This window comes from Schistocerca nitens, chromosome 2, assembly GCF_023898315.1.
Source record: "Schistocerca nitens isolate TAMUIC-IGC-003100 chromosome 2, iqSchNite1.1, whole genome shotgun sequence".
Classification (NCBI taxonomy): domain Eukaryota; kingdom Metazoa; phylum Arthropoda; class Insecta; order Orthoptera; family Acrididae; genus Schistocerca; species Schistocerca nitens.
The window spans coordinates 803,262,362-803,288,403 of record NC_064615.1 but is presented as its reverse complement, the minus strand read 5'-3'; the positions used below and the strand labels follow the sequence as shown (position 1 = coordinate 803,288,403).

Genomic DNA, 26,042 nt, shown 5'->3' with positions numbered 1-26,042 from the left:
TTTTAAATAATCTGAAATTTTGGGATCATCTGAGCCAAGGCAGTATTTTAGTAAAACAATATGTGCGATACAGTCTTTCAGTTTCTTGCAGTATTCTCCGAGTGATTAGATCGGTGGCGGCCGTTGTGGCCGAGCGGTTCTAGGCACCTCAGTCTAGAACTGTTCTAGGCACCTCAGTCTAGAACCGTTCTAGGCACCTCAGTCTAGAACCGTTCTAGGCACCTCAGTCTAGAACCGTTCTAGGCACCTCAGTCTAGAACCGTTCTAGGCACCTCAGTCTAGAACCGTTCTAGGCACCGACTGCTACAGTTGCAGGTTCGAATCCTGCCTCGGGCATGGATGTGTGTGATATCCTTAGGTTAGTTAGGTTTAAGCTGTTATAAGTTCTAGGGGACTGATGACCTCAGGTTTTAAGTCCCATAGTACTCAGAGCCATTTGAACCATTTTGATTAGATTGGTGATGAAATTTATGAATACAGTGGAACCTCACTTAACGAGCACCTCCCATAACATGGAATTTGCATAATGAGCAAAATGAATTGTAAAAAAGTGACTCACTTAACAAGCGACATTTCGCATAATGAGTGATGACGATTTAGTGTGAACATCACCAGCCGCTCATGCACGGCAGGGGAACCATTCAACAATATGAACACCTTTCATTGTCAGCAGTGGCATATGAACAATGTCTTTAGTATATACTCAGGGTTGTCATAAGTTCTAGAAATCAAAGAATTTCAAAAGTGTCAGAGAAATTTGAAGAAAAAAAAACTGGAAAAGTCTCATTTTTGTCCCAGTAGATGAAATGGTTTGTTTACTGAGATGTCATGCATTGTCGTTGGCTGGGTGCGGCTGAGTAAGTGTGTTGCTTCCCTACTCCCTCATTCTTACTGCTTCTCCACTTTCTATCAGTCCCCTCAGCTTGCAGTCAGTGCCGCCACTACTTCCTGATGCTAGTCTAGCAGCTGCCGACAAGAGGCAGGGAGGTGTGAGGGGTAGTTTGTTTGTTCTGATTCTCAGAGACTGGTGACGCAGTGGCCGGAGATGGCGGTCATGTGTGCATGAGTTGTATCTGAGTGCTTGTGTGTGTGTGTGTGTGTGTGTGTGTGTGTGTGTGTGTGTACACTCTCTTGTTTTCTGACAAAGGCATTGGCCAAAAATTTAGTTGTGAGAGAGTGATTGCCTTTTTCTGTATGCCTGTCTGCAGCTCAGCGATCATCTTTACAACGAGTTGCTACCTATTCTCATTAGTATTGATTCTCAGAGTATTGGTGCAAGTTATCTGTTGCATAGATTGACCACCACAGTCTCATTTCATGAACATGGTGTCTGTGATACGTGAATAGCTGGCCACGCAAATGGACTTACATGTGGGGCCAAAACCGCAGGCCATTTCTGTGGGTATCAGATCAGGTCTGCCAATCTGAAGCCCATTGTTTGCCACTAAAGTGCGGGCTCTGCCCATTGGATCTAATCTCATTGAACTGCCCACAGGCTGGGCCTGTTTGTGTGGGGCATAATGTGGTGGATTTTCTTGGTTTATCCATGGACCCAGGACTGTGGCATTCCTAAGCAGGCCAGAGGCCACGGCCGATGCATTTCAGGAACTGCGACTGTCTCACTGCAAGTACGTTGTACAGTGCGGCACTTTATAGACATTTTATTTATTCTAGTACATTTTTTACACTTTGAAAGTAATTTATGTACTAGAAAGTATGGATGATAAGAAGTCACTAGCAGTTTGTATGCTATGTACTTGTGTATTTCTTGAAAGAAAAATCACACAATACCTGTAAAATAATAAACATAACACAGTGGGTAATAACTGGTAATAACGAACGTAGTAGAACCAACATTTTATTGGCGGTCACCTATAGTGTTGGTTTACACAACTCTTCCCTGCCATATACACTTCTTTCAAGAAGCCTACTTTTTGCTAAGGTTATTTCTGAAATCAGTGAAAGTATTTTAAATCTGTCTTGCGACTCGTAGGAAATGCGTATTTTTGTCCCCAGATGTGTTTTGTTTTATTGAAATAAAACAACATAAATGGGCTTGATGAAACACATAGGCTTGCTTTCTCCATCTAAAAACAATCCATTACAACACATGTTAATGTTAGTACTTAAGATTTTTGCTCACCTGTTAAGAAATACAGAAGTCTGTACATTTTTTGTCAACTTATGTCTTTACTTACCCTTGAGATATGAAAATTTGTCAGGGAAAAATGATAAAACTTATCTGGAAATCAGGGAAATATTAGGAAATTTCGTTTGGGGTAACCTGTGGCAACCCCAATACTACAGTCTGGGTTTAGCAATCTTTTTGCAACTAACTTAGTGTAGCTTGTGATACACATTTTTTTTCTAAGCTTGTGCTCATGGAGTGATATTTTGTGTGCAAATTTTAATAATCTTTGTAGAATGATAAAGCCGCAAGAAGACGACAACCATAAGAGAAAGAAAATGACCTTAGAAATGAAAAATAAAATCATTGAAAAACGAGAACGTGGTGTGTGCGTTGCTGATTTAGCGTGCACATACAATAGGTCTACATCACCTATTTGCGCTGTTTGCAAGAGCAAGTACAAGGTTAAGCAGATAGATGTGTCAAAGGGAGTGACAAGAGTATCTTAACAATGGTTTCATATTCTGGACAATGTCAAAAGGTTGCTTCTTATATGAATAAATGAAAAGCAATTGCAAGGTGACACTATTAACAAAAACATCACTTGTGGAAGCGAGAATAATTTTCGCTGACTTCGTTAAGAAGACACCAGGATCATCAGCAGCCAAAGAAGTGTTTAAAGGAAGCTGTGGGTGATTCGAGAAGTTTCAGAGAAAAAACGGCATCCACAGCTTTGAGAGGTACAGTGAGGAAGCCAGCTCCGATACAGAGGTAGCAGAGAGCTTCATAAGCAGCTTCAAGATGCTCCTAGATTCTGTAGGTTACCTGCCACAAGTTTATAATTGTGACAAGATTGGTCTGTTGTGGAAAAAGATGCTGAAGCATACCTTTGTAACAGCAGAGGAGAATGCATTGCCCGGCCACAAGTCAGTGAAAGACTGTTTCACACTGGTGTTTTGTGTCAATGCAAGCGATGACTTGAAAAATTAAACCCTGCTTGTTTACCATTCAGAAACTCCCCGAGCCTTCAAGAAGTGTAAAGTCCAGAACAGCAGGTTAAATGTGTTGTGGAAGTCCAACAACATGGCTTGGGTGACACTTGATCTTTTTTTGTGATAGGATCAATGAAGTTTCGGGTCCTTTGGTAAAAAAAAATATTTGCCCGAGATGAATCTGCCACTTGCTTCTATGGACAACACTCTCGCCCATTCTTCAGGCCTACAAGGCCACCTCCCTGAAGAATTTCAATTCATCAAGATCCAATTTCTGCCTCCCAACACCACTCCAATCTATGAACCAGCAGATTATTTCTAACTTTAAGAAGCTGTACACTAAAGCACTCTTCAAGTATTGCTTTGAGTTGACTGAAGCTACCAATCTCTCTCTCTCTCTCTCTCTCTCTCTCTCTCTCTCTCTCTCTCTCTCTCTCTCTCTCTCTCTGTCTGAGAGTTTTGGAAGTATCACTTCAACATCGTTGCCTGTGTGAAGATGATCAAAAAGGCATGGGAAGGGGTTACCAAGAGAACTATTGCTTCTGCTTAGAAGCGGCTTTGGCTGGAGTGCATTGTTGAATGTGACTTGAGCATTTGAATCAGTACCCATGGAACCTGAAATCTTTGGCCTAGAACATGGGACTAGAATTGGATTACAATGATATTGATGAGCTTGTGTAAGATCACAGCCAAGAAATGACCATCGAAGAGCTTATGAAGTTGCAGTGTATTATAGAGCAGGGAGTTGTGGAGAGGAGTTCTTCTTCTTCTTCAGAGGAGGAGGAGGCGATAACAGCAAAGTAGCAATCTTCTGGTGCAGTAAGAGAAATGCTGAAAGCCTGGGAATCAGTTGCATTGTACATTGAACAATCATCACTCCAATAAAGCAGTGGCTGTGTGCTACCAATTTATTTGATGATTAATGCTGAGTCGCATTTTCGCCAAGTGTTGAAGTGTCGGCAGAAACAAATGACTGTAGATAGCTTCCTAGTAGAAAAAAAAAAAAAGGTTGTGTATTGTGAATAATAATTCACAATTCATAATACACTGTGTATAATTTTCTTCAAATAAATGGCATGAATAAGATGAAACTTTTAGTACTTTTTCTGCATAGAACACAGTATCATATTTATATAGGATAAATTGTTTTGCTTAACAAATGTTTCGCTCTGTGAGTAAGATTCTAGAACAAATTATGCTCACTATGCGAAATTCCACTGTACTGATATATCTGCATGTTTCCATGTCAGAAATTCCTCAAAATTATTACTTACAAACTGTGTTCCATTATCTGTGAGCAAATGGCTGGGCTAACCCCATCCACAAAATACTCTCTTAAACAACTGATTATTGTGTTCATATTTGTCAATTTTATAGGATATACTTTAATATATTTTGACCAACATTCCACTGCCATTAATACATATTAAACTTGGCCTTTATCCTTAGGCAAAGTTCTGAATAATTGCTGCTATTAATCATATATAGTTGATGTTTCTGAGACGTACTGAGCTTCGGCTTTGTCTTTGATAATGACGTAGGGTGAAGCAATAAATCAAAATTTGTACCAGCACCAGGGTTCGAACTCAGATCTCCTGCGTACTAGGAATTCTTTAATGAACTGAGGCATAAATTTGATTTTGTATTGAGGAGGGAGACATACTTGAGTATTCCGTGCAGCTCTAGTAGCCGCAGTGCCAGTGTGGTGCAGCGGTTAGCGCATCTACCTGATAAGCAGGAGACCCGGGTTTGAATCCCAGTGCTGATAGAAATTTCGATTCATTGCTTCAGTCTAAATCATTATCGTGAATCTGCTGCTGTTAAATTATTTAAAGCCTTAAGTATAACCCCTCTTATCAGTCTACAATGTAGTAGCCTGCTCTCCATAAAAAATAAGGCCTGGTGATCCGTATACAGGGTGCAGAGTGAGGCAGCTAAGACACCCCCCCCCCCCCCCCAATATATCTAGAATGAATAAATATATTGAGGTGCAGTTTTTGCCAAGTTATAGCGGAATTCGCATACAACTTTTATCATTTGTAGTCACTGTGTTATGACACTGCCTTTCCTTTTTTCCAATGGAACTATCACGTTTTCCTGTGGCATTTGAAAGAAGCTTCTAAGAGAACTTCAATGACATAAAACACATAGAACTTGAAATTACAATGAAATCCAGACCATTAACTGCTTACAGGTGTTGATAAATATCAACGGGGACAGTTAAAAATGTGTTCCCTGACTGGGACTGGAACCCAGGATCTCCTGCTTACATGGCAGATGCTCTATCCGACTGAGCCATCGAGAACCTGGAGGATAGTGCTACTGCAGGGGCTTATCTCGCACTTTCTCAGTGAGACCCACGTTTCCAACTTACAGTCCACACACTACATTTGTAGTGCCCCTGCCCACTATACTCATTACTTGCGGCAGCCAATCTACTGATTCCCGTAAGAGTTTGAGCAATGTGAGTGCATCCGCACTGAAGATCATTGGCCAGTAAGCCTTATCTATATGAATATGGTATCTGTTCTTTTGGACATGTCCGGCCAATGATCTTCTTGAGTGCAGATGCCCTCACATTGCTCAAACTCTTAGGGAATCAGTAGATTGAGTGCTGCGAGTAATGAGTATAGTATGCAGGGGCACTACAAATGTAGTGTGTGGACAGTAAGCTGAATATGTGGGTCTCATGGGGAGCGTGCCAGAGACAAGCCTCTGCAGTTGCACTATCCTCTGTATCCTTGATGGCTCAGTCGGAAGAGCGTCTGCCATGTAAGCAGGGGGTTTGGGTCCCGGTTGGGGCACACATTTTCAACTGTCCCTGTTGATGTTTATCAATGCCTATAAGCAGCTAACGGTCTGGATTTCAGTGTAATTTCATTCTTTGAGAGCTGCAAGATCACTAGTAGTGTCTGTTCTTTCAGACATATGATTTCCAAAATTCGTTATGGTTCTCCAAATGTTATCTTTGAAAAGTGCAAACTGATAAGGCATATCTATGCACAATTTTGTTTAAAGAAGAATCATATACAATCCCTGGGCAAGTCAATCTTTTCTTCTTCATATATTCATATCATACCTGTAGGACCTCGTCAAATACAGGGTGGCGCACCAAATGTGTTACCAATTGTTTCTTTCACAGTTTATGACGCACATTACATATCCCGCTGGGATCTCTACAGCAGTACCAGCAGAGCTTGGAAAAACAAATGAGTTACGAAATGACGTGTAATTCACGATACTGCCGCTAGGAGACTAGTAAGCAGCAGTGGCTGACAATGGAAGACTGACGACACATCAAGGATCGGCAATTGTGTTACTTTTTCATGAAACGAAAAGCCTTGTTGTGACTCAGAGGAATTTTCGACAACAGTTTAACACACGATGGGTCCCTTGCAAGAAGACCATCCACAGGTTGTACGATAAATTTGTACAGGAAGGAACAGTATTGGAAGTGAAGCAACCTCGGCTTAAGCCTGTTTGTTCGCCAGAGTATATTGAAGTGGTAAGAGTTTCTGTACAGAGAAGTCCTGGGAAATCATGTAGAAAGGCAGCAGAGCAAGTGGGAATATCCAGACACTCCATTCAACGCATTCTTAAAAGTGACCTCCATATGTACCCATACAAGATGACCTGTGCACAGAAGCTCAATGAAGAACACAAGCAGCAGAGACTACTGTTTGCTCAGTGGGCGGACGATAGGGAAGAAACTCTCAACAACGTTTGGTTTTCAGACGAGGCGCATTTTCATTTAGATGGTGTGGTTAACAAACAAAATGTACGCTTTTGGGCCACTGAAAACCCACAAGTGCTTCATGAACAACAACATTATGCTTGGAGGATTACAGCATGGGCAGCAGTTTCCAGTCATGGACTTACTGGACCCTTTTTCTTTGAAGACACTGTGAACAGCGTTATTTGAGCATGCTTCGCAATAGCTTCATTCCACAGCTTCTTGCTACTGCCTTTCCCTTCAACACGCATTGGTTCATGCGAGATGGAGCACGGCCACATACTGCACACACTGTGTTGGATTTTTTACACGAGCATTTCGCCATGCGGATCATTTCACTCAGGTTTCCAGGTTGCTGCAATGACGGACAAAATTGGGCCCCCAATAGTCCAGACCTCAATCCATGTGACTTTTTTTCTTTGGGGGTACCTAAAGGAAAAAAATTTCCCGAAACGTCCATGTGATTTAATGGAGCTCAGAAGACTTATTCTTCAAGCTTGTAGTGAAATTACGGAAGACATGTGTTGTAGGGTAATCACTAACTTCAGTGTTCGTTTGAAGGAAGTTAGGAAATGAAATGTGGACATATTGAGCATGTGCTGAGTTAGAATAGATCTCCATGGACGGCTCTTCATTGTAGTATATGTTCCTTTCAGATTGTATTGACAATAAAGTTTATATTCAAAAACATAATGGTAACACATTTCGTGTGCCACCTTGTAGTACCAAGGTAATAGTGCCACATACCACTGTCCCTCTGTTAGGAGAAGAGGTTCCACAAACATGTGCACTACCATAACAAATGTAAGCAAACACGTAACTCAGGTACAGTTCATGTGTTTATCATCAAAACTGCCATACAAAGTACTCAAAATGTTGATCTTGAGCATTGCCCCAGGCTATAGAGTGATTCTGGATAACAATACTGCATGTTGAATTTTATCTGGCATAAACGGCAGCGTAGGCCTTTGTTACAAGGCATTTCATGCGTTAAGGAGTTGTCATTGTTTTCTCATACACCTCTTGTTTAATTTTCGCCACAGATAAAAGTATAGGATTGTCCAGTTTGGTGAGTGTTCAGACCATTTTGCATTTCCAGAACAACCATTCCATTCCTCCCTAGATGGTATCTTGAGAGTCTGTTATTACGTGTGTGGAACAGAAGGAACATATCTTAGGAACTCAAAATACTTGATTGTATTTAGATTCCTATCAGTGAAACGGGGACCAATGATGCGGGTCTTGAAAAACACGCACCAAGCCTTGACAGACCAAGAGCGTTGTTTTCATCCACTACTTTGAGTCGTCGTGGATTTTCAACTGACGCTTATTACATATTGTAAAAATTGACTTGCCCATGGTTTTTAAATGATTCTCCCTTAAACAAAATTGCGCATAGATATGCCTCAACAGTTTGCGCTTTTCAAGGATAACATTCAAAGAACCATAACGAATTTTGGAAATCATTGCTATGAAGCTGTACGTTCAGTGAAATGTGAAGAGGATGATGCAATGGATTGTAATGTACACAAAACACTTGTTTCGTTTATCTCGCATGTACTTTGCATTGTGTGTTATTCCTGCTAAAATACTAGTTTCATTTATTTCATAAGTTGCCCTTCTTTTCCCTTGACATATTTTATCCTCTACATCTAAAGTTTCTAAAACTTTTTTTTGTAAAGACAGATCATGAGAGCTTGGCACAATCTGGATACTCTGTAGCATATGACAACACCACTGCTGTAATATGGCATGTTTCACAATATTTTGGCAATTTCAAATCTGAACAATGCATGCTAAAAACAAGATACAATGATGGTGGCACTATTTATTACTAGTGCAGAGTATCAGGTTTCATCCCACATACGGGACAGTAATCATATTGTACTGGTCAAAACAACATTGTGATGGAGTGCTGTTTTCACTACGGAAAATGTGTTGTGTGCATGCAGCGTGCCTTTCAAAAGCATTTCAAGATTAGCTGCGATATCCAATTCCTGTCATGGAACAATACTGAATTAGGTGAGAAACTTTTGTGCAACTGCTAGTGCATCGAAACGAAATTCAACTGGCCCTTCAAAAACCATCTGAACTCCTTAGAACGTTGACTTGTGCATAGCAATTTTCAGGGAAGCCCTCATTGTGTATTATGAAAACATGCCCAAAGATTGCAACAGTTAAAAAAATCAAATTCACGATGAAATTTTGAGAATTCCACCAGCAGTTACCAAAGCCATGTTTGGAAACTGGCTGGAACACCTCGAGTATTGTGAACCCACAAATGGTTGTCATCTGTCCAATGCAGTATTTCGAAAGTAAACTTGTGTATAATGTTCTGCTTTGTTTCGTGCACACACTTTTAAGAGCTAATGACTAATTATTTCTTTTGACAAATATGTACTGCATATGACTGTCTCTATAATGTGTATTCATGAATCCAACGCACTTTCATTTAAGATTGATACAATAGCAGATAATTGGTACAAGACACACGCACCCATTTGTTGTCAGCACTCAGAAACAAACAAGAAAACATTTCCATTATTATGTCCCCTCCCACCGCAATGACAAATCTATCTGCCCGTGTACCAGGTGGCACCTGCAAAGGTGATAGAACAACTTAACGCGCTCCTACTTACAATGCTTCCAGTATATTTTTCATTTGACGAAGGAGACAGGTACAGCCGACAGTTGCAAAACATTTATTCTTTACCGGATTTGGATATGTATCATTTATCGTTCTTCAGAAACTGTAAACATTAGCAATTGTTAAAATGAAATAGTACTTTCGGACACAAACCACTTGCAACTGTTAGATGTTTGTGACTCCTTCGCCAAATAAAATTGCTGTGCAGTTGCTGACAACAGTAAGCCATGTTTATGACACTGAAATTCTGCAATACAGGGAAAAAGATTTTTAAATACCCGTCCGCCGGTTTGACAACTATTAGATTATGAGGGATAGATTCGTAGGAGACAGACGAGTAGTTGTGTCACGTTCTCAACAATTACATTTTTAGCAGTCTTCACAGGAGTCGAGTGTTTAGAACGACTGGAAAAATCGTGGTAGCATGAGTCAATGACGACATGTGCCATTCACAGACTCACAGAATGACTGTCACAATGTTTACGAGAAAACTGCATAAAATGCTGCTGAGACTGGAAAAAAGCATACTGTGCATCTGACTAATTCATTCCAGTTTAATTATCTCTGTGAAAATAAAATTCACATGACTTGCATAATCTTAAAGTATTCATGTAGCTATGCAGGAGCATATGAAGGGTGAAGGGAAGCAAGGGATCACTAGTAATTTTGAGCCACTACCAAAAACAAATCTGGGATCAGTGTATCTTGTTACTGAAATTTATTTTAAAGAACTTTCATGCAAGGTGAGATAGATGTATTATTAAAATATTATATTACATTATTGAAATGGCCGCAAATGATTTATTAGAATTGCATTAATCTCAAACTTTAAAAAATGTAGAAATAAATAAGAAATTTAAAAAAAATAAGAAAAGGACAGATGCACTGCATATGCAACAGGCTATATAAGAAAGCTACAGGTCTCTTATTGAATCTGGTTTTTATTCATTATAGTTGCAAAACAAACGTAAATACAAATATATAATTTTTCATTAATGTGACTTGTGATGTTGAACTTTTTTGGCTATGTCATTTGCCCAATTATCTTGTTTGGTCCTTGTAATTCCAAGTTAAGTGTGTTGAATTTTTGTGTAATATCCAAGTATCCACTAATCATCATCATCAAGTTCAGGATAATTTTTGCCACTTTGTTGTAAGAATAAAATAATCTCAGATTTCAAATTGACAAATCGTTCCAGCACCTTTCCTTTGATTAGCCATCTGACAGCAGTATGTAGGAGAACATCACTGTAACAAGCTTTCAGTTCATGCAGAAGTTCTTTAAATTTTCGGTGATTAAGTTCACGGGCACGAATGAAATTTATAACGCTTATAATCGTTTGCATAGCATTCTTCAATTTGGTATTTGAAATTTGACATGCCAAACTTAATTGATGCAGTAAGCAGTGAATGGAGAGTAAATATGGCAAATTCCATTCCTTCTTAATCAGTGCTATCAAACCATTGTTGACGCCCATCATTGACGGACAACCATCTGAACATACTGATATTAATTTGCTCATAGGTAAGTCATTTTGTTTACAAATTCTTGAATTGCATCCACAAAATCGCATCCTTTTGTGTGACCTTTCATGGTATAATTGCTAAAAAAGCTTCCTCTATTGTCCCATCATTTGTGCAGTAATGCACAAAAAATGAAAACTGAGCCATCGAAGCTAAATCTGTACTGGAATCACATGCAAGACTGAAGTATTTGCATAGTTTGACTTTATTAATTACTGCCTCAAACATATATTTTGAAATATATTCCATACGACATAGACAGGTAGATTCTGAAAGTGTGAACTTATTTATTTCAGCTGATATTTGTTTACTGTTGGAGAAATTTTGAAACAAAATTCCAGAAACAATTTTACGTTGGCTTCACTAATTCAGCATCAGTGAAAGCTTTCATATTTTTTGCCAGAATATTACATACTTGGTATGATGCTCTTGTGACAGCCTAACTTTGCCCAACCGCTGCTGACAACATTTTGTTGACGACGAATGGCAGATTTCAGATGAGCAATTTTTTCCTTTCTCTCGTTTGAATTCAAAGGAAAAGCTACTGTAAATGAATTGTGCTTACTTGTGTAGTGTACCTTCTTTGTGTCCACTTATGAAGCAAAACTCTTCTTCCCATTAATCTTGAAAACTTCTTTTCTCTTCACATATTTTCCTCTTAGTCACTGTTCTTGAGGGTACATCATACATTTATTCCACTAATAATTATATCAAGCCCGCCGCCGACAAGCGAGCGGCCGTGGGCACGCGGTGCGTTTATGCAAGGCTCACATTGTTGGCTTGCAGGCCGCTCACGCCTTCAGCGCTGCGGAACACCGGCAAGTGGCACGTTAAATGAAAGTGGTGGATGGTTTTCGCCGACTTTAATCACAATTCTACGCAGTTTCCGTAAACAAAACACCGCTACGCCAGACAAGTAGATAATTAATGCTACCCGTGCGAAGCCGAGGAGGATCGCGGGCCGCACGAAAGCATGATCTGGACAGCATGACGACCAGTCTAGATTCCTAATCTAGCTACCTGCAAATCAAAGCTAGTTCCTGACCTTTGTAACAACAGTGTGCTGCATCCATATTTCTTATTATACTCGAGTGTGCAGTTCAGTGCTCCTTCCGCTGTGCCATAGAAAACAATCCTTACTGTAAAATCATGAGTAACAAATATGTTTCGGGCATATGACAGCCACTCTAACCAGCTCCTGAGCTCAGCCCCCTGCACCTGTGGCACCACCACCTCACCTACTCAGCTCCATGTCCAATAAAAACCTTGACCTCGAGTTGTGACTGCTGCAATACAGTTCACATGTGTGTAACAGACTGTCACAAGCCATGTAGTTCCTGAGAAAACTGAAACGTGATAACTGATCATAACCTGCAAATTTTTTCACCCTTTCGCAGTCATATCAGCTATGGCTGTGGCCTATGGGGTCACCGCAAGGAAGTATTATCACTCAAAAAGAAAGAAAGGAAGGAAGGAAAAGGAGCCTTATAGGCTATAGTGCACCAATAGGGCCACGGCCAGCACTTTGTCACGCGACCAGCCTCCGGTCAGCGCGCCGCTGCAACCAAAGTTACACGCAGCTGAATGGGGCAGTGCGCACGTTGCACTGCCAGTGTGCGGCCAGCATCAATGCCGTTCCAGCTTTGGAGATATTTTACATTTTGTTATTTGTTTGCTGCTGCTGCATGTCTGGCAGAAGGATCTGTCTGTCATCATGGACTTTGATACGGAGAAATTTATTATAGACATTAGGTGGAGGCCTGGTTTGTGGGACTTGTCACCTGAAGAATATGCTGACAAAAATGAGAAAAACAGAATGTGGGAGGAAGTGACTGTGATGTTCGGGGGCAGAGAATGTGCAACACCACAGGGAAATAAACAAGCTGTGTAAGTTTTATTACTTTTATTTACTTTTATTAACACAACTTGGACATATAATTCAGACGTCAGGTGAATGTAATCCAATTGCCATGGCCTTCATGTACAAAGTAATCGGCAAAAACGTTTTTGTAGTGTGAACTGGAAAAACGCCTATATACTCATTGACGAATATCCTCATGAACTGAAGGATATCCTTACAGTGTATCTAAATATTGAACACCATCACTCTTTCATACACAGTTGTGTAGAACACAACATGCCCTAACAATGTCTATGGCGAAATCCCCCTCCATGAACCATGGACCTTGTCGTTGGTGGGGAGGATTGCGTGCCTCAGCGATACAGATAGCCGTACCGTAGGTGCAACCACAACGGAGGGGCATCTGTTGAGAGGCAAGACAAACGTGTGGTTCCTAAAGAGGGGCAGCAGCCTTTTCAGTTGTTGCAGGGGCAACAGTCTGGAAGATTTGACTGATCTGGCCTTGTAACACTAACCAAAACGGCCTTGCTGTGCTGGTACTGCGAACGGCTGAAAGCAAGGGGGAACTACAGCCGTAATTTTTCCCGAGGGCATGTAGCTTTACTTTATGGTTAAATGATGATGGCGTCCTCTTGGGTAAAATATTCCAGAGGTAAAATAGTCCCCCATTCGGATCTCCGGGCGGGGACTACTCAGGAGGACGTTATCAGGAGAAAGAAAACGGGCATTCTACGGATCGGAGCGTGGAATGTCAGATCCCTTAATCGGGCAGGATGGTTAGAAAATTTAAAAAAGGAAATGGGTAGGTTAAAGTTAGATATAGTGGGAATTAGTGAAGTTCGGTGGCAGGAGGAACAAGACTTTTGGTCAGGTGAATACAGGGTTATAAACACAAAATCAAATAGGGGTAATGCAGGAGTAGGTTTAATAATGAATAGGAATGCGGGTGAGCTACTACAAACAGCATAGTGAACGCATTATTGTGGCCAAGATAGACACGAAGCCCGCACCTACCACAGTAGTACAAGTTTATATGACAACTAGCTCCGCAGATGACGAAGAGATTGATGAAATATATGATGAGATAAAAGAAATTATTCAAATAGTGAATGGAGACGAAAAATTGTCATAGGTGATTGGAACTCGAGAGTAGGAAAAGGAAGAGAAGGAAACGTAGTAGGTGAATATGAAATGGGGGTAAGAGATGAAAGAGGAAGCCGCCTGGTAGAATTTTGCACAGAGCATAACTTAATCATAGCTAACACTTGGTTCAAGAACCATAAAAGGTTATATACATGGAAGAATCCTGGAGGTACTAGAAGGTATCAGATTATATAATGGTAAGACAGAGATTCAGAAACCAGGTTTTAAATTGTAAGACATTTCCAGGAGCAGATGTCGACTCTGACCACAATCAATTGGTTATGAACTGTAGATTAAAATGAAGAAACTGCAAAAATGTGGGAATTTGTGGAGATGGGACCTGGATAAACTGAAAGGTCCAGAGGCTGTAGAGAGCTTCAGGGAGAGCATTAGGGAACGATTGACAAGAATGGGGGAAAGAAATACAGTAGAAGAAGAATGGGTAGCTTTGAGAGATGAAATAGTGAAGGTAGCAGAGGATCAAGTAGCTAAAAAGACGAGGGCTAATAGAAATCCTTGGGTAACAGAAGAGAGATTGAATTTAATTGATGAAAGGAGAAAATATAAAAATACAGTAACAGGCAAAAAGAAATACAAACGTCTCAAAAATGAGATCGACCGGAAGTGCAAAATGGTTAAGCAGGGATGGCTAGAGGACAAATGTAAGGATGTGGAGGCTTATCTCACGAGAGGTAAGATAGATACTGCCTACAGGAAAATTAAAGAGACCTTTGGAGAAAAGAGAATCACTTGTATGAATATCAAGAGCTCAGATGGAAACCCAATTCTAAGCAAAGAAGGGAAAGCAAAAAGGTGGAAGGAATATATAGTGGGTCTATACAAGGGCGATGTTCTTAAGGACAATATTATAGAAATTGAAGGGAATGTAGGTGAAGATGAAATAGGAGATATGATACTGCGTGAAGAGTTTGACAGAGCACTGAAAGACCTGAGTCGAAACAAGGCCCCGGGGGTAGACAACATTCCATTGGAACTACTGACAGCCTTGGGAGAGCCAGGCCTAACAAAACTCTACCATCTAGTGAGGAAGATGTATGAGACAGGCGAAATACCGCCAGACTTCAAGAACAATATAATAATTCCAATCCCAAAGAAAGTAGGTGTTGACAGATGTGAAAATTACCGAACCATCAGTTTAATAAGCCAAGGCTGCAAAATACTAACACGAATTCTTTACAGACAAATGGAAAAACTGGTAGAAGCCGACCTCGGGGAAAATCAGTTTGGATTCCGTAGAAATATAGGAACACGTGAGGCAATACTGACCCTATGACTTATCTTAGACAATAGATTAAGGAAAGGGAAACCTAAGTTTAAAGCATTTGTAGACTTTGAGAAAGCTTTTGACAATGTTGACTGGAATACTCTCTTTCAAATTCTGAAGGTGGCAGGGGTAAAATACAGAGAGCGAAAGGCTATTTACAATTTGTACAGAAACCAGATGGTAGTTAAAAGAGTCGAGGGACATGAAAGGGAAGCAGTGGTTGGGAAGTGAGTGAGACAGGGTTGTAGCCTATCCCCGATGTTATTCAATCTGTATATTGAGCAATCTGTAAAGGAAACAAAAGAAAAATTTGGAGTAGGAATTAAAATCCATGGAGAAGAAATAAAAACTTTGAGGTTCGCCGATGACATTGTAATTCTGTCAGAGACAGCAAAGGACCTGGAAGAGCAGCTTAACGGAATGGACAGTGTCTTGAAAGGAGGATATAAGATGAACATCAACAGAAGCAAAATGAGGATAATGGCATGTTGTCGAATTAAATCGTGTGGTGCTGAGGGAATTAGATTGGGAAACGAGAGGTTTAAAGTAGTAAATGAGTTTTGCTATTTGGGGAGCAAAATAACTGATGGTGGTCGAAGTAGAGAGGATGTAAAATGTAGACTGTCAAAGGCAAGGAAAGCGTTTCTGAAGAAGAGAAATTTGTTAACATCGAGTATAGATTTAAGTGTCAGGAAGTCGTTTCTGAAAGTATTTGTTTGGAGTGTAGCCATGTATGGAAGTGAAACGTGGACGATAAATAGTTTAGACAAGAAGAGAACAGAAGCACACCCTAAGGCCGGAGCAATTCGGCTTTAGGAATCATCACTCGACAACACAACTACTCCTCCGCGTAGTCGAACATATAACACACGGCTACAACATGAACAAAGCCACAGGGGCCGTGTTCCTGGACATCGAAAAGGCTTTCGACCGTCTTTGGCACAACGGACTCATACGCAAACTAAGCGAAGCTGGTTTCCCGAACGGACTCGTACGTCTCATCCACGCACATCTCACGAACAGATGTTTCAACACTTACGTGCAGGACAAACAATCAACACATGGTATTCAAGCTGGAGTACCCCAAGGAAGCATCCTAGGGCCCATCTTGTTTAACCTGTACATTAACGACTTCCCAGCAACACAAAACACGACGTTAGCCATCTACGCGGATGACACCGCCATCCTTGCGCAAGATTGGAAACCGTCTAACATCAATTCACGAATACAGACAGCACTCAGAACAGCTGAGACTTGGTTGGAGCGATGGCGTATTAAAGTAAACGTCGACAACTGCTAAGCTGTTCTGTTCACGCGTAGACCGAAACTACTGCGCAAACATCAACACTGTAGACCGATAACACTAAATACACGCCCAATACGTTTCCGAGAGAAAGTCAGATTCCTAGGTGTCTGGCTGGACCGGAAACTTACAAGGGGGAGACCACATCGAGTACGCGAGGCTCAAACAGCTCTACCCAATATTCAACAGGGAAAGCACACTGAATAGGAGGGTGTCGAGATCCATATACATGACACTGATTAGACCTCTGATGGCGTACACAGCTCCCGTCTGGGGATATGCAGCTCCTATACTACTGCGCCGCTTGCAGACCATACAGAACAAAGTGCTACGAATCATTAGCAACGCTCCACTCTACACACGCACCGTGGATATTCACCACGAATACCGCCTTGATACCCTCAAGGAAGTATTCAAAAAACACGCACACTACTATACAGGAACTCGAGACACTCGAACAATCCTTTCATCCTCACTCCGATCACAACCATAGGTGGAAGCACAAGGGGCCAAAGACACTACTAGCTAGGGCATAGCCACCTATAGTAAACTAACATACACAAACAAGCGACAAACGTCGGCAAGCCCCTGCATATCAGCAACACTGACTGGTGATTACCAGCTGCTATTAGAGCCGACCAACAGGCCACAGCAGGGACACCAACGAGCTCGCCCACTGACGCACAAACAAACCGCCAACATTACCTTACACTGTGCGTCCGATATATGACCTATCGGACACAAGAACGATAATAAACCTAACTGTTGCAGGTTGCTGATGCTGAACAAGAGCTCTACACCGGCACCCAACGCCAGCCTCCGAGCAACACCGCCGCACAACGTCAAAGGTATCGACATGCATGATACCCACCACTGACAAAGCCTACCCTTGCACGACCTAGCGCAGGCAGCAAGACATCCGCTACTGCTTTTACCACCCGACCTAACTATCGCAGAGGTTTTTTTTCCCTTGGCTCTTGCCTTGCCACTCTTTTTTCCTCTGCCCTTCAAACCGCTACCCTTCGTTCGACTTCGACACAATCTATCTACAGATGAGCGCGTATTAATGGTTAACCTTAACCAGACGTACGCAAACATCGCAGTACCCACATCTTGCGACACCTCACTTTAGTGAATACTAACCCTTAAGCAGAGATGGCAGTAGATCTATTGAGTTGGCCATCATGCCGGTGTGGGCGTGGAGGGGCTCCAATTCTATTTTTTTTTTTAAGAGAGAATAGAAGCTTCCGAAATATGGTGCTACAGAAGAATGCTGAAGATTTGATGGGTAGATCGCATAACTAACGAGGATGTATTGAGTAGAATTGGAGAGAAGAGAAATTTGTGGCACAACTTCACTAGAAGAAGGGATCTGTTGGTAGGCCATATTCTGAGGCATCAAGGGATCACCAATTTAGTATTGGAGGGCAGCTTGGAGGGTAAAAATCGTAGAGGGAGACCAAGAGATGAATACACTGAACAGATTCAGAAGGACGTAGGTTGCAGTAGGTACTGGGAGATGATGAAGCTTGCACAGGATAGAGTAGCATTGAGAGCTGCATCAAACCAGTATCGGGACTGAAGACCACAACAACAACAATGGCGAAATCGACGTCCACATTCAGGGGTCTGTGAAACATTTTCCACTTATTTGCCTTTATCCCGAGCATGCACTCTACAAGACGTCTTGCTCGAGAATGATGATAGTTGAATACTTTTTTTTTTTTTTTTTTTTTTTTTTTATCAAGTTGCTGACCTTTGTATGGACACAGTTCTGTGTGACTGCGAAAATGCGTCATCAGCAACAAATACGTAAGGCACTGGCGTTTTGTTTATGTGTGAAGTGTGTTTGTCTTTCGGAATGTCCAAGTTATTAGACAGTATTCGCTTATAGAACACTGATTGTTGTAATATCATTGAGTCAGCACATTCACCATACGATCCCACATCTACGGCAACAAATTTGTGGTTTGCATCAAAAAACAGCCATTAGTACAGTAGAGAAATCAATGTTTGCTGGTTTCACCAGTCGCACATGCTTTCAATCAACGGCGCCGAGACAGTTTGGGAAATTGGCCTTAGTTTCAAAATCTTTTGCTGTTTGCAGCCAGTCATTTTTGCTCGCTTCTGACAAACATTCATCTTTTAAGATAATCCAGGTAGATTAACATACTCTCTTTACAATTTCTCTGATTGTTGTTACTCCAAGTCCGAAAATATGATGCAAATCAACGAACCAATTTCCAGTCGCCAGATGTCTGAAAGGGAGAAATTACTAAATTATTTCACACTTTTGCGAGATAGGTTAGTTTTAAGGCAACCTTTTTCTGAACAAAAAGTGTTGAAATATTTTTCTAAGATAATCTAATAAACAGAACTGTTCTAATCATTTTCTTTAAATTCACGTATATCCCACCTATTACATACGGTACGCGGAAACCGATCTAACATATCACCACTTGTACCTTCCCTTTACAAAGAAGAGACGTTATTGGTAGCTAAGATATTATTTTATTTTTACAGGTATATCGTTACAGAGGAAATGGCGTAACATTAAAGATTCATACACCCGAGAAAAACGGAGATTAACTAGTAAAAGTGGTTCTTCAGCTGTGAGAAAGTTGCCATATCAATATTTTAATCTCCTATCATTTCTAAATATTACCACTCCACTGTCGCATACACACAGCAGCGTGTCACCTGAGAATAAGGCCACAGCAGAAAGTGAAGTTCCAAGTGGGCCATACCAGGCTAGGGAGCTCGGTAAGAAAAGGAGAGCAGAAGGCGAAATTGGAAGGCAACTAATCGATATTCTGCAAAAATCTGCAGAAGCCACGCAGCAACTGGACACACGAATGATGATAGATGAAGAGAGGATTTTTTCCTTGTCTTTGGTCAGTGACTTCAAAAAAAAAAAAAAAAAAATACTTGAAGTTGCCTGTAAAACGACGAATCTTAAGTATTATTGAAGAAGCTTAACCGCATCCTAACTGTCAAACACATCTTCCTGTGAACATTACCCAGCGTACATTTTTCGCCGTCCACAATCATCAGCTGGATATTTCTCACACCACCAGCCTCTATCTACATTGTTATCTGGTGATGGAACAGGATATTATCAGGAGACCTATCCCACACATCATCATCATCATCATCATCCTTCTTCTTCTTCTTCTTCTTCTTCTTCTTCTTCATCTTCACAGAATAATAATTCAGCACAGTCTCCATCAGAAACCATCGATGACGGCAGTATTGATAATCGTTTTATATCGCCACTACTTACCTGTTTCGGTGAATCATCAAGTTAATTTTACTTACTACATAATGTAACATTAACAATTTCATTATTCTTAAAATATTTCTTTAATAAAACTTTCCGTAATGTGATTAGCAATTTCTCTTCATTTCCTATGCATCGTTGCATTGCTGTGTCTGTACCTCTTATGCTGTCTCCAATTTTCTTTAACATTTCATCAAAAGTTTTTATAGACATTATAGTGAAATTGAAAAATTCATCTTCGTGTTCACGAAGTTCACAAAAAAACTGACAAACATTCTGTTTGTAGAGCGGGATTACAACGTAGAATGTATCCAGTATCTTTTCTTCTTCGTTTTATCTACATCTACATACAAACTCCGCAGTCCACCATACGGTGCCTGGCGGAGGGTACCTCGTGCCACAACTAGCATCTTCTCTCCCTGTTCCACTCCCAGACAGAACGAGGGAAAAATGACTGCCTATATGCCTCTGTACGAGCCCTAATCTCTTATCTTTTGTGGTCTTTACGCGAAATGTAAGTTGGCGGCAGTAAAATTGTACTGCAGTCAGCCTCAAATGCTGGTTGTCTAAATTTCCTCAGTAGCGATTCACGAAAAGAACGCCTCCTATCCTCTAGAGACTCCCACCCGAGTTCCTGAAGCATTTCCGTAACACTCGCGTGATGATCAAACCTACCAGTAACAATTCTAGCAGCCCGCCTCTGAATTGCTTCTGTGTCCTCCCTCAATCCGACCTGATAGGGATCCCAAACGCTCGAGCAGTACTCAAGCTCGAGCAGTACTCTGACAGTGCCAGAGGTACACAGCCGTTTCTATCTCCGTAATCTCCATTGTGCGACTGAGCTGTGGCAACCGACTGCCAACCGTGCCGCCCAGCCGCAGTCCCGGTCACAGTATCTGTGGCCAGGCCAGTCGTTGGTCGTGGCTGTGGCCGCACTAGTGCGCTATTGCCCTAAGCAAGAGGGATATTTGATATGAGTTGCCGGCCTTGACCAGTGACATAATGTTAATGGTTGCCATGACATCACCTTTTGGTGCTTAGTTTGTTTGGTTGTTAGGCCAATTCAATCTGACCATAGTGACACTTCACATCACATTAGGGTCTATTAACACAGTCGTTCACAAGTCACGTCACGTGAATTCCCTTAGCCCAGTGCTGAACGATGAAAGTGAGGTTACAAGTTACTATCTATGATTGAATATAGTATGGGAATTGAGGAGCTAACAACAGTAAAGTTTATTAAAGGCCAAAGCAAACTTTGTGACATATATTCTTGATCAATTTTGTGTAGTTAAGTGCTGAGTAGTGAAACAAAATTTCAAAACACTGACATTTATTTGCTACCAAAAATATATAGCCTACGTACAAACACTTCAAACTACATTTATAAGGAAACAAATAGACCCTGTTCGCCTTGTTTAATAGTTTTATAAACAACTGTATTCTTCTCCTTCATTAGTGGTGAAATTTTTGCTTAAATGTTAGTTACCGAAAATTGCTTCCCCTGTTTATGTTCTTATTTATATACAGTTTAGTTGTCAGGTCTATTCTGTTATTGCAAAACCTAAATAACTTTTCGCTTTCAGATATCTAACCTCGCTCGTGGAAGCACACTCAATGGAAAAAAATCTCCAAGTGGTCGTGGAACATTTGTAATTTATGACGGAAACAAAAGATTAAGGAGACACAAAAACATGAAATCCACTGCTATAAGATCAGAGAGCTTGATGAAAACAAGTTAACTTCTGGTGTTAGCAGATGACGACACCCTCAAAACTCTTTGCGAAAAACCTTGACGTGACATGGTGGTACATTTATGCTGTGTGAATGTCACCGTTTGAAATGCATTGTGGAAATTTTGATGTGACAGCTAGAGTGAATTGGCCTTTGGTTGACGAAGTCAGCAATACGAAAGCTGTTAGTGGTGTCAGATTTAACGGCAGGTTAGCCCATTTGAAAAGGTCTCCACTGATATGACTTATAGTCGCCATGTTTATGACGTATTTACGTTGTCGCTGGTTACAGTTGACAACTGGTACCAAATATTCCTCTTCATCCCATGACATCAAATAGGAAAGTAGACCATTGCAAACCCATCTTCACACGCGTTAAAGTGATAAAATTATTTGTCAGTATGTCATCAACTTTCTCATACGTGTGAAGAAAAATCATGAAACATGCAGCAACGGGAGTGTTATCCACAGTTACACAGACGGAACAAATAAAACATAGACTTACCAAGCTGTAGACTCTCCAATGATATGGGACAAATTTCCAGCAGTGGCTATGAATATGTTCAATCATCTAAATACTGAAATGTACGAAAAAGTCACAAAATCTGCGTCAAAAACCACTGTACAGATTGAATGAGCGATTTCACAGTGAACCAGCAAATTTCACTGCCTGAACAATGCTTCACTCTTTGAAATTAATTACTGGTTAGTGTAATTCTCACTCTGTATGTTATTCGGTATTACACTGCTCTTATGCTAATTTGTTATTGTATTAAAACACCTTTGCAATTTTAAGTTCGTAAAGATTCTGTCTGCACAAATATATGTGCTCATCACATCTGCGCAGACATATTTTTGTGTATGCAGAGGATATTTGCACCGATATAAGATGTGCGAAAAGCTGAAAGTTGAAGTTGGAGGTTTGAACAAAACTGCTCCGCACAACGTCGCTTTGGTTCACTCCGAGACGTCTGGATACTTCCCTTGTTGAGAGCCCTTCTTGGCACAAAGTAACAATGCTGATGCAATCGAACCGCGGTGTTGACCGTCTAGGCAACTACAGACAACACGAGCCGTGTACCTCCTTCCTGGTGGAATGACTGGAACTGATCGGCGGTCGCTCCCTCTCCGTCTAATAGACGCTGCTCATGTATGGTTGTTTACATCTTTGGGCGGGTTTAGTGACGTCAATGGGACTGTCTCTGGGATACAATATCCACAGTCAACGTCTATCTTCAGGAGATCTGGGAACCAGGGTGATGCAAAACTTTTTTGATGTATGTAAGTGTGTAAGTTAGTACTTACTGATGCTGCCTGTCTGCAGTTTAACCTTGTACAGAAGTGAAACACAGGCAATAAATAGTTCACACAAGAAAGTTTTGAAATGTGGTGTGCTGAATATTAGTTTGGTACATTGGGTAACTAATGAAGTTACTGTGAACTGAATGGGAGAGAAGAAACTTGTGTCAAAGCTTGAGAAGGGTGAGTTGATAAGACTCATCCTGATGGACGAAGGAATGGTCCGCTTGGTCATGGGGGCATGTGTAGGTCGTAAAATTTATAGATGGCGATCAAGCCTTGACTGCAGTAAACAGCTTCAAGTGGATATTGGCTGCAGTAGCTACTTGGAGGAGAAGAGGCTCGCCCAGGGTAATCTAGTTTGGAGCACTGGATGAAACCAGTCTTCTGGCAAGACGTCGACAACAGTGCGCAAATATTTCAGTTTTTTACCACAGATTCTTTCAATCTCTCCATTTCCCTTGGAATTCGTAAGCAAATATACTTGTACTACTGCTGCTGATCTTATCTTTGTGTTTATCGTGATTACAATAATGTGTTCCCTATGCTGTTCATAGCAGTTCACCCACTTTCCTAGTTTCTTATTCAGTATTAGATTTAGTCCTACATGACCTCTTTTTGTCGTGAGTCCGCGGCGCTTGTTTGTGTTTTTATACTTGGCTGTCTCTGGCCGGTTTTATGGACACATATTCGCTACTTGTGAAGGATGTGTATTAAATTTCAAATTTTGTTGTCTATTTGCCACGTTACGAGCAGCGCGGCTTCATGCTACCGTTTCCAACCGAATCAGTGCATGGGTCCAGGTCAGGGGGTGCAGCATTGTACTGATATGTGGGCTAATACCGCCAAGCTCATTATAAATATGACTCGGTTCTGCTGAAAGCACACTACGTATCCACTCAACCTGTGAAGTACCTTTCTAGTTCTGGGTGCTTCACTTTGTCAGACAACGTAATTGGAATGTGTTCACAGCTCATCAATGTTTACTGAAGATAGAGTTGTGAATTTAGAACTAAGGTAAGAAACATTCAGTTGCATGAGGCATCTTGTGCTCACCCTTGCTGTGAGATCTGTTGAGCATCCAGTTTAGAGACCAAATACAGTGTCCACACATTTATAAATTACTTCGTAGTAACTTTGAACTACAGCACATAATTTACACAGCTGAACATTTCATTCCCTCGTCAGATTTACTTCGTCTCTTGTTACTGCAATACACTCTACATGGATACTTAGTGTTTGCTGCTGTGTATAACTGTAGCTGAAATAGCATCGATCAGACTTGACCTGTAGGTCACCAGACGTTTTGTACTAAAAATGCAGTCCGCCCAGTTAGCCATGCGGTCTAACGCACGGCTTTCCGGATTGGGAAGGAGCGCCTGGTCCCCGGCACGAATCCGCGCAGCGGACTTGTGTCGAGGGCCGGTGAGCCGGCCAGTCTGTGGATGGTTTTTAGGCGGTTTTCTACCTGACTCGGCGCATGCGGGCTGGTTCCCCTTTTCCGCATCAGCTAGAGTATGTCGGAGATTGTTGTGCAAACAAGTTCTCCACGTACGCGACACCACCATTACTCTACCACGCAACTCGTCTGGTGTGCGATGTTCCCTGCGGGGGTAGGGGTGGGTCTACTGGGGGCCGAACCGCACAATAATCCTGAAATTCGGTGTGGGGCGGTGGAGAGGTGAAGTGGACTGCGGTAGTCGTCGTGGGATTGTGGACCACTGCGGCTGCGGCGGGGACGGAGCCTCTCCGTCGTTTCTAGGCCCCCGGTTCACGTACAATACAATACAATACAATACTAAAAATACACTTTATACTGCGATCAACAACTTGTAGTAAACTGTTACAGACAGTGTGTCCCATTTTCTGACTGTCGGACCTTACAAACACTTTAACATTTCAGAAAAGTAGAACACAAAAAATAAATGTATGACTGAAATTAACGTTCATACTTCTGGTTACGTTTGTAGTGATACACAAATGATTAAGCTTAAAAAATTGCGTGATGTCTTTAAGCCCACGTGTTACGGAGGCTCCGTATGCTTCAATCAGAGCCATTAAATTTAGTGGTGTGGCGTCAGTGAACCTCTATGTGATTGTGGCAGTCTTCCTCCAAGTGACTTACATATGCGTCCAAAAAGCAGAACTGCTTGCTGGACGTCCATTAGCAACCTCCTTATTCAATGAAAGGACATAATTTAGTTCCAATATGATCGATGTAGAGGAATTATGGGCAACGTTCCAACCTACTGTAAATCACACTCTGGAGGGGTTGGACAAAAATATGGGATACTGCGAGAAATGCATGCTTGAACAAAAATGCAGCTGTTAGCCAAAGCTGCAGGTTGCGCTGCTTTCTTTGACCACAAACGGTACCTGTGCGTTGTTCTCAATGTTCTGCCAATGTTAGGCGTGGTCAGAAAAGTGTTCTTTGTAGTTTTGAGTGCATTATATAGGAGATAACAGAATCTGAACATGGGAAAATTGTTGGTGCATCCTTAACCAAAGTCGCCAAAGTGTTGAAGAGGTAACATATCGGACACTTACACCACATACAGGGAAAACAGAGAAACGTCATTCACTAAGCAGGAACACGGATGGCAGTGTGTGTCGAGAGGCTGTGACGGACGGTCATTGAAGAGGATTTTGGTGAAAATAGAACGACGACAGCTGCAAAAGTCACTGCAGAACTAAATGTTGCATTCGCGAATCCTGTCAGCACCAAGACTACATGAAGGGCGCGCCATAAGCATGGAATTGCGGGGCGAGCTGGAATAAAGGGAAACATGGTGCCGAAGTCATAAAAACGGGACTATGGACTAACTGAAGAAAGTCATTTCGTCAGGCTAGTCTTGTTTCTCACTGTCTCCAGCTTTTGGCCGAGTTCACGATCCCGTAGTGAGACACGGCGATAGCCAGAGTTCTGCGATGATTTGGGCGAGCATATCGTGGTGTTCCATGGGCCCTATGGTTACTGTGCAAGGTCGCATTATTGCCAAGGTTTATGTGGACATTTTGGCTGATCAGGTCCATCCTACGGTACAGTGTTCGTTCCTCAATGGTGATGCTGTGTTCTGAGATGACAGACTCACTGATCAAACGGATTGCATCGTC

The 26,042-nt window shown here is 41.5% G+C and overlaps 1 protein-coding gene across 3 annotated transcripts in view; it reads left to right on the top strand.

The window, feature by feature from the left end:
• LOC126237059 (aurora kinase A-A-like) overlaps positions 1–26,042 on the top strand; it is a 152,638-nt gene that overhangs the window by 97,058 nt on the left and 29,538 nt on the right. For all 3 annotated transcript variants that reach the window (XM_049946843.1, XM_049946844.1, XM_049946842.1), the window contains one exon: positions 17,388–17,464. In XM_049946843.1, the coding sequence (XP_049802800.1) occupies positions 17,388–17,464 (77 nt within the window). The remainder of the gene's footprint in view (positions 1–17,387; positions 17,465–26,042) is intronic.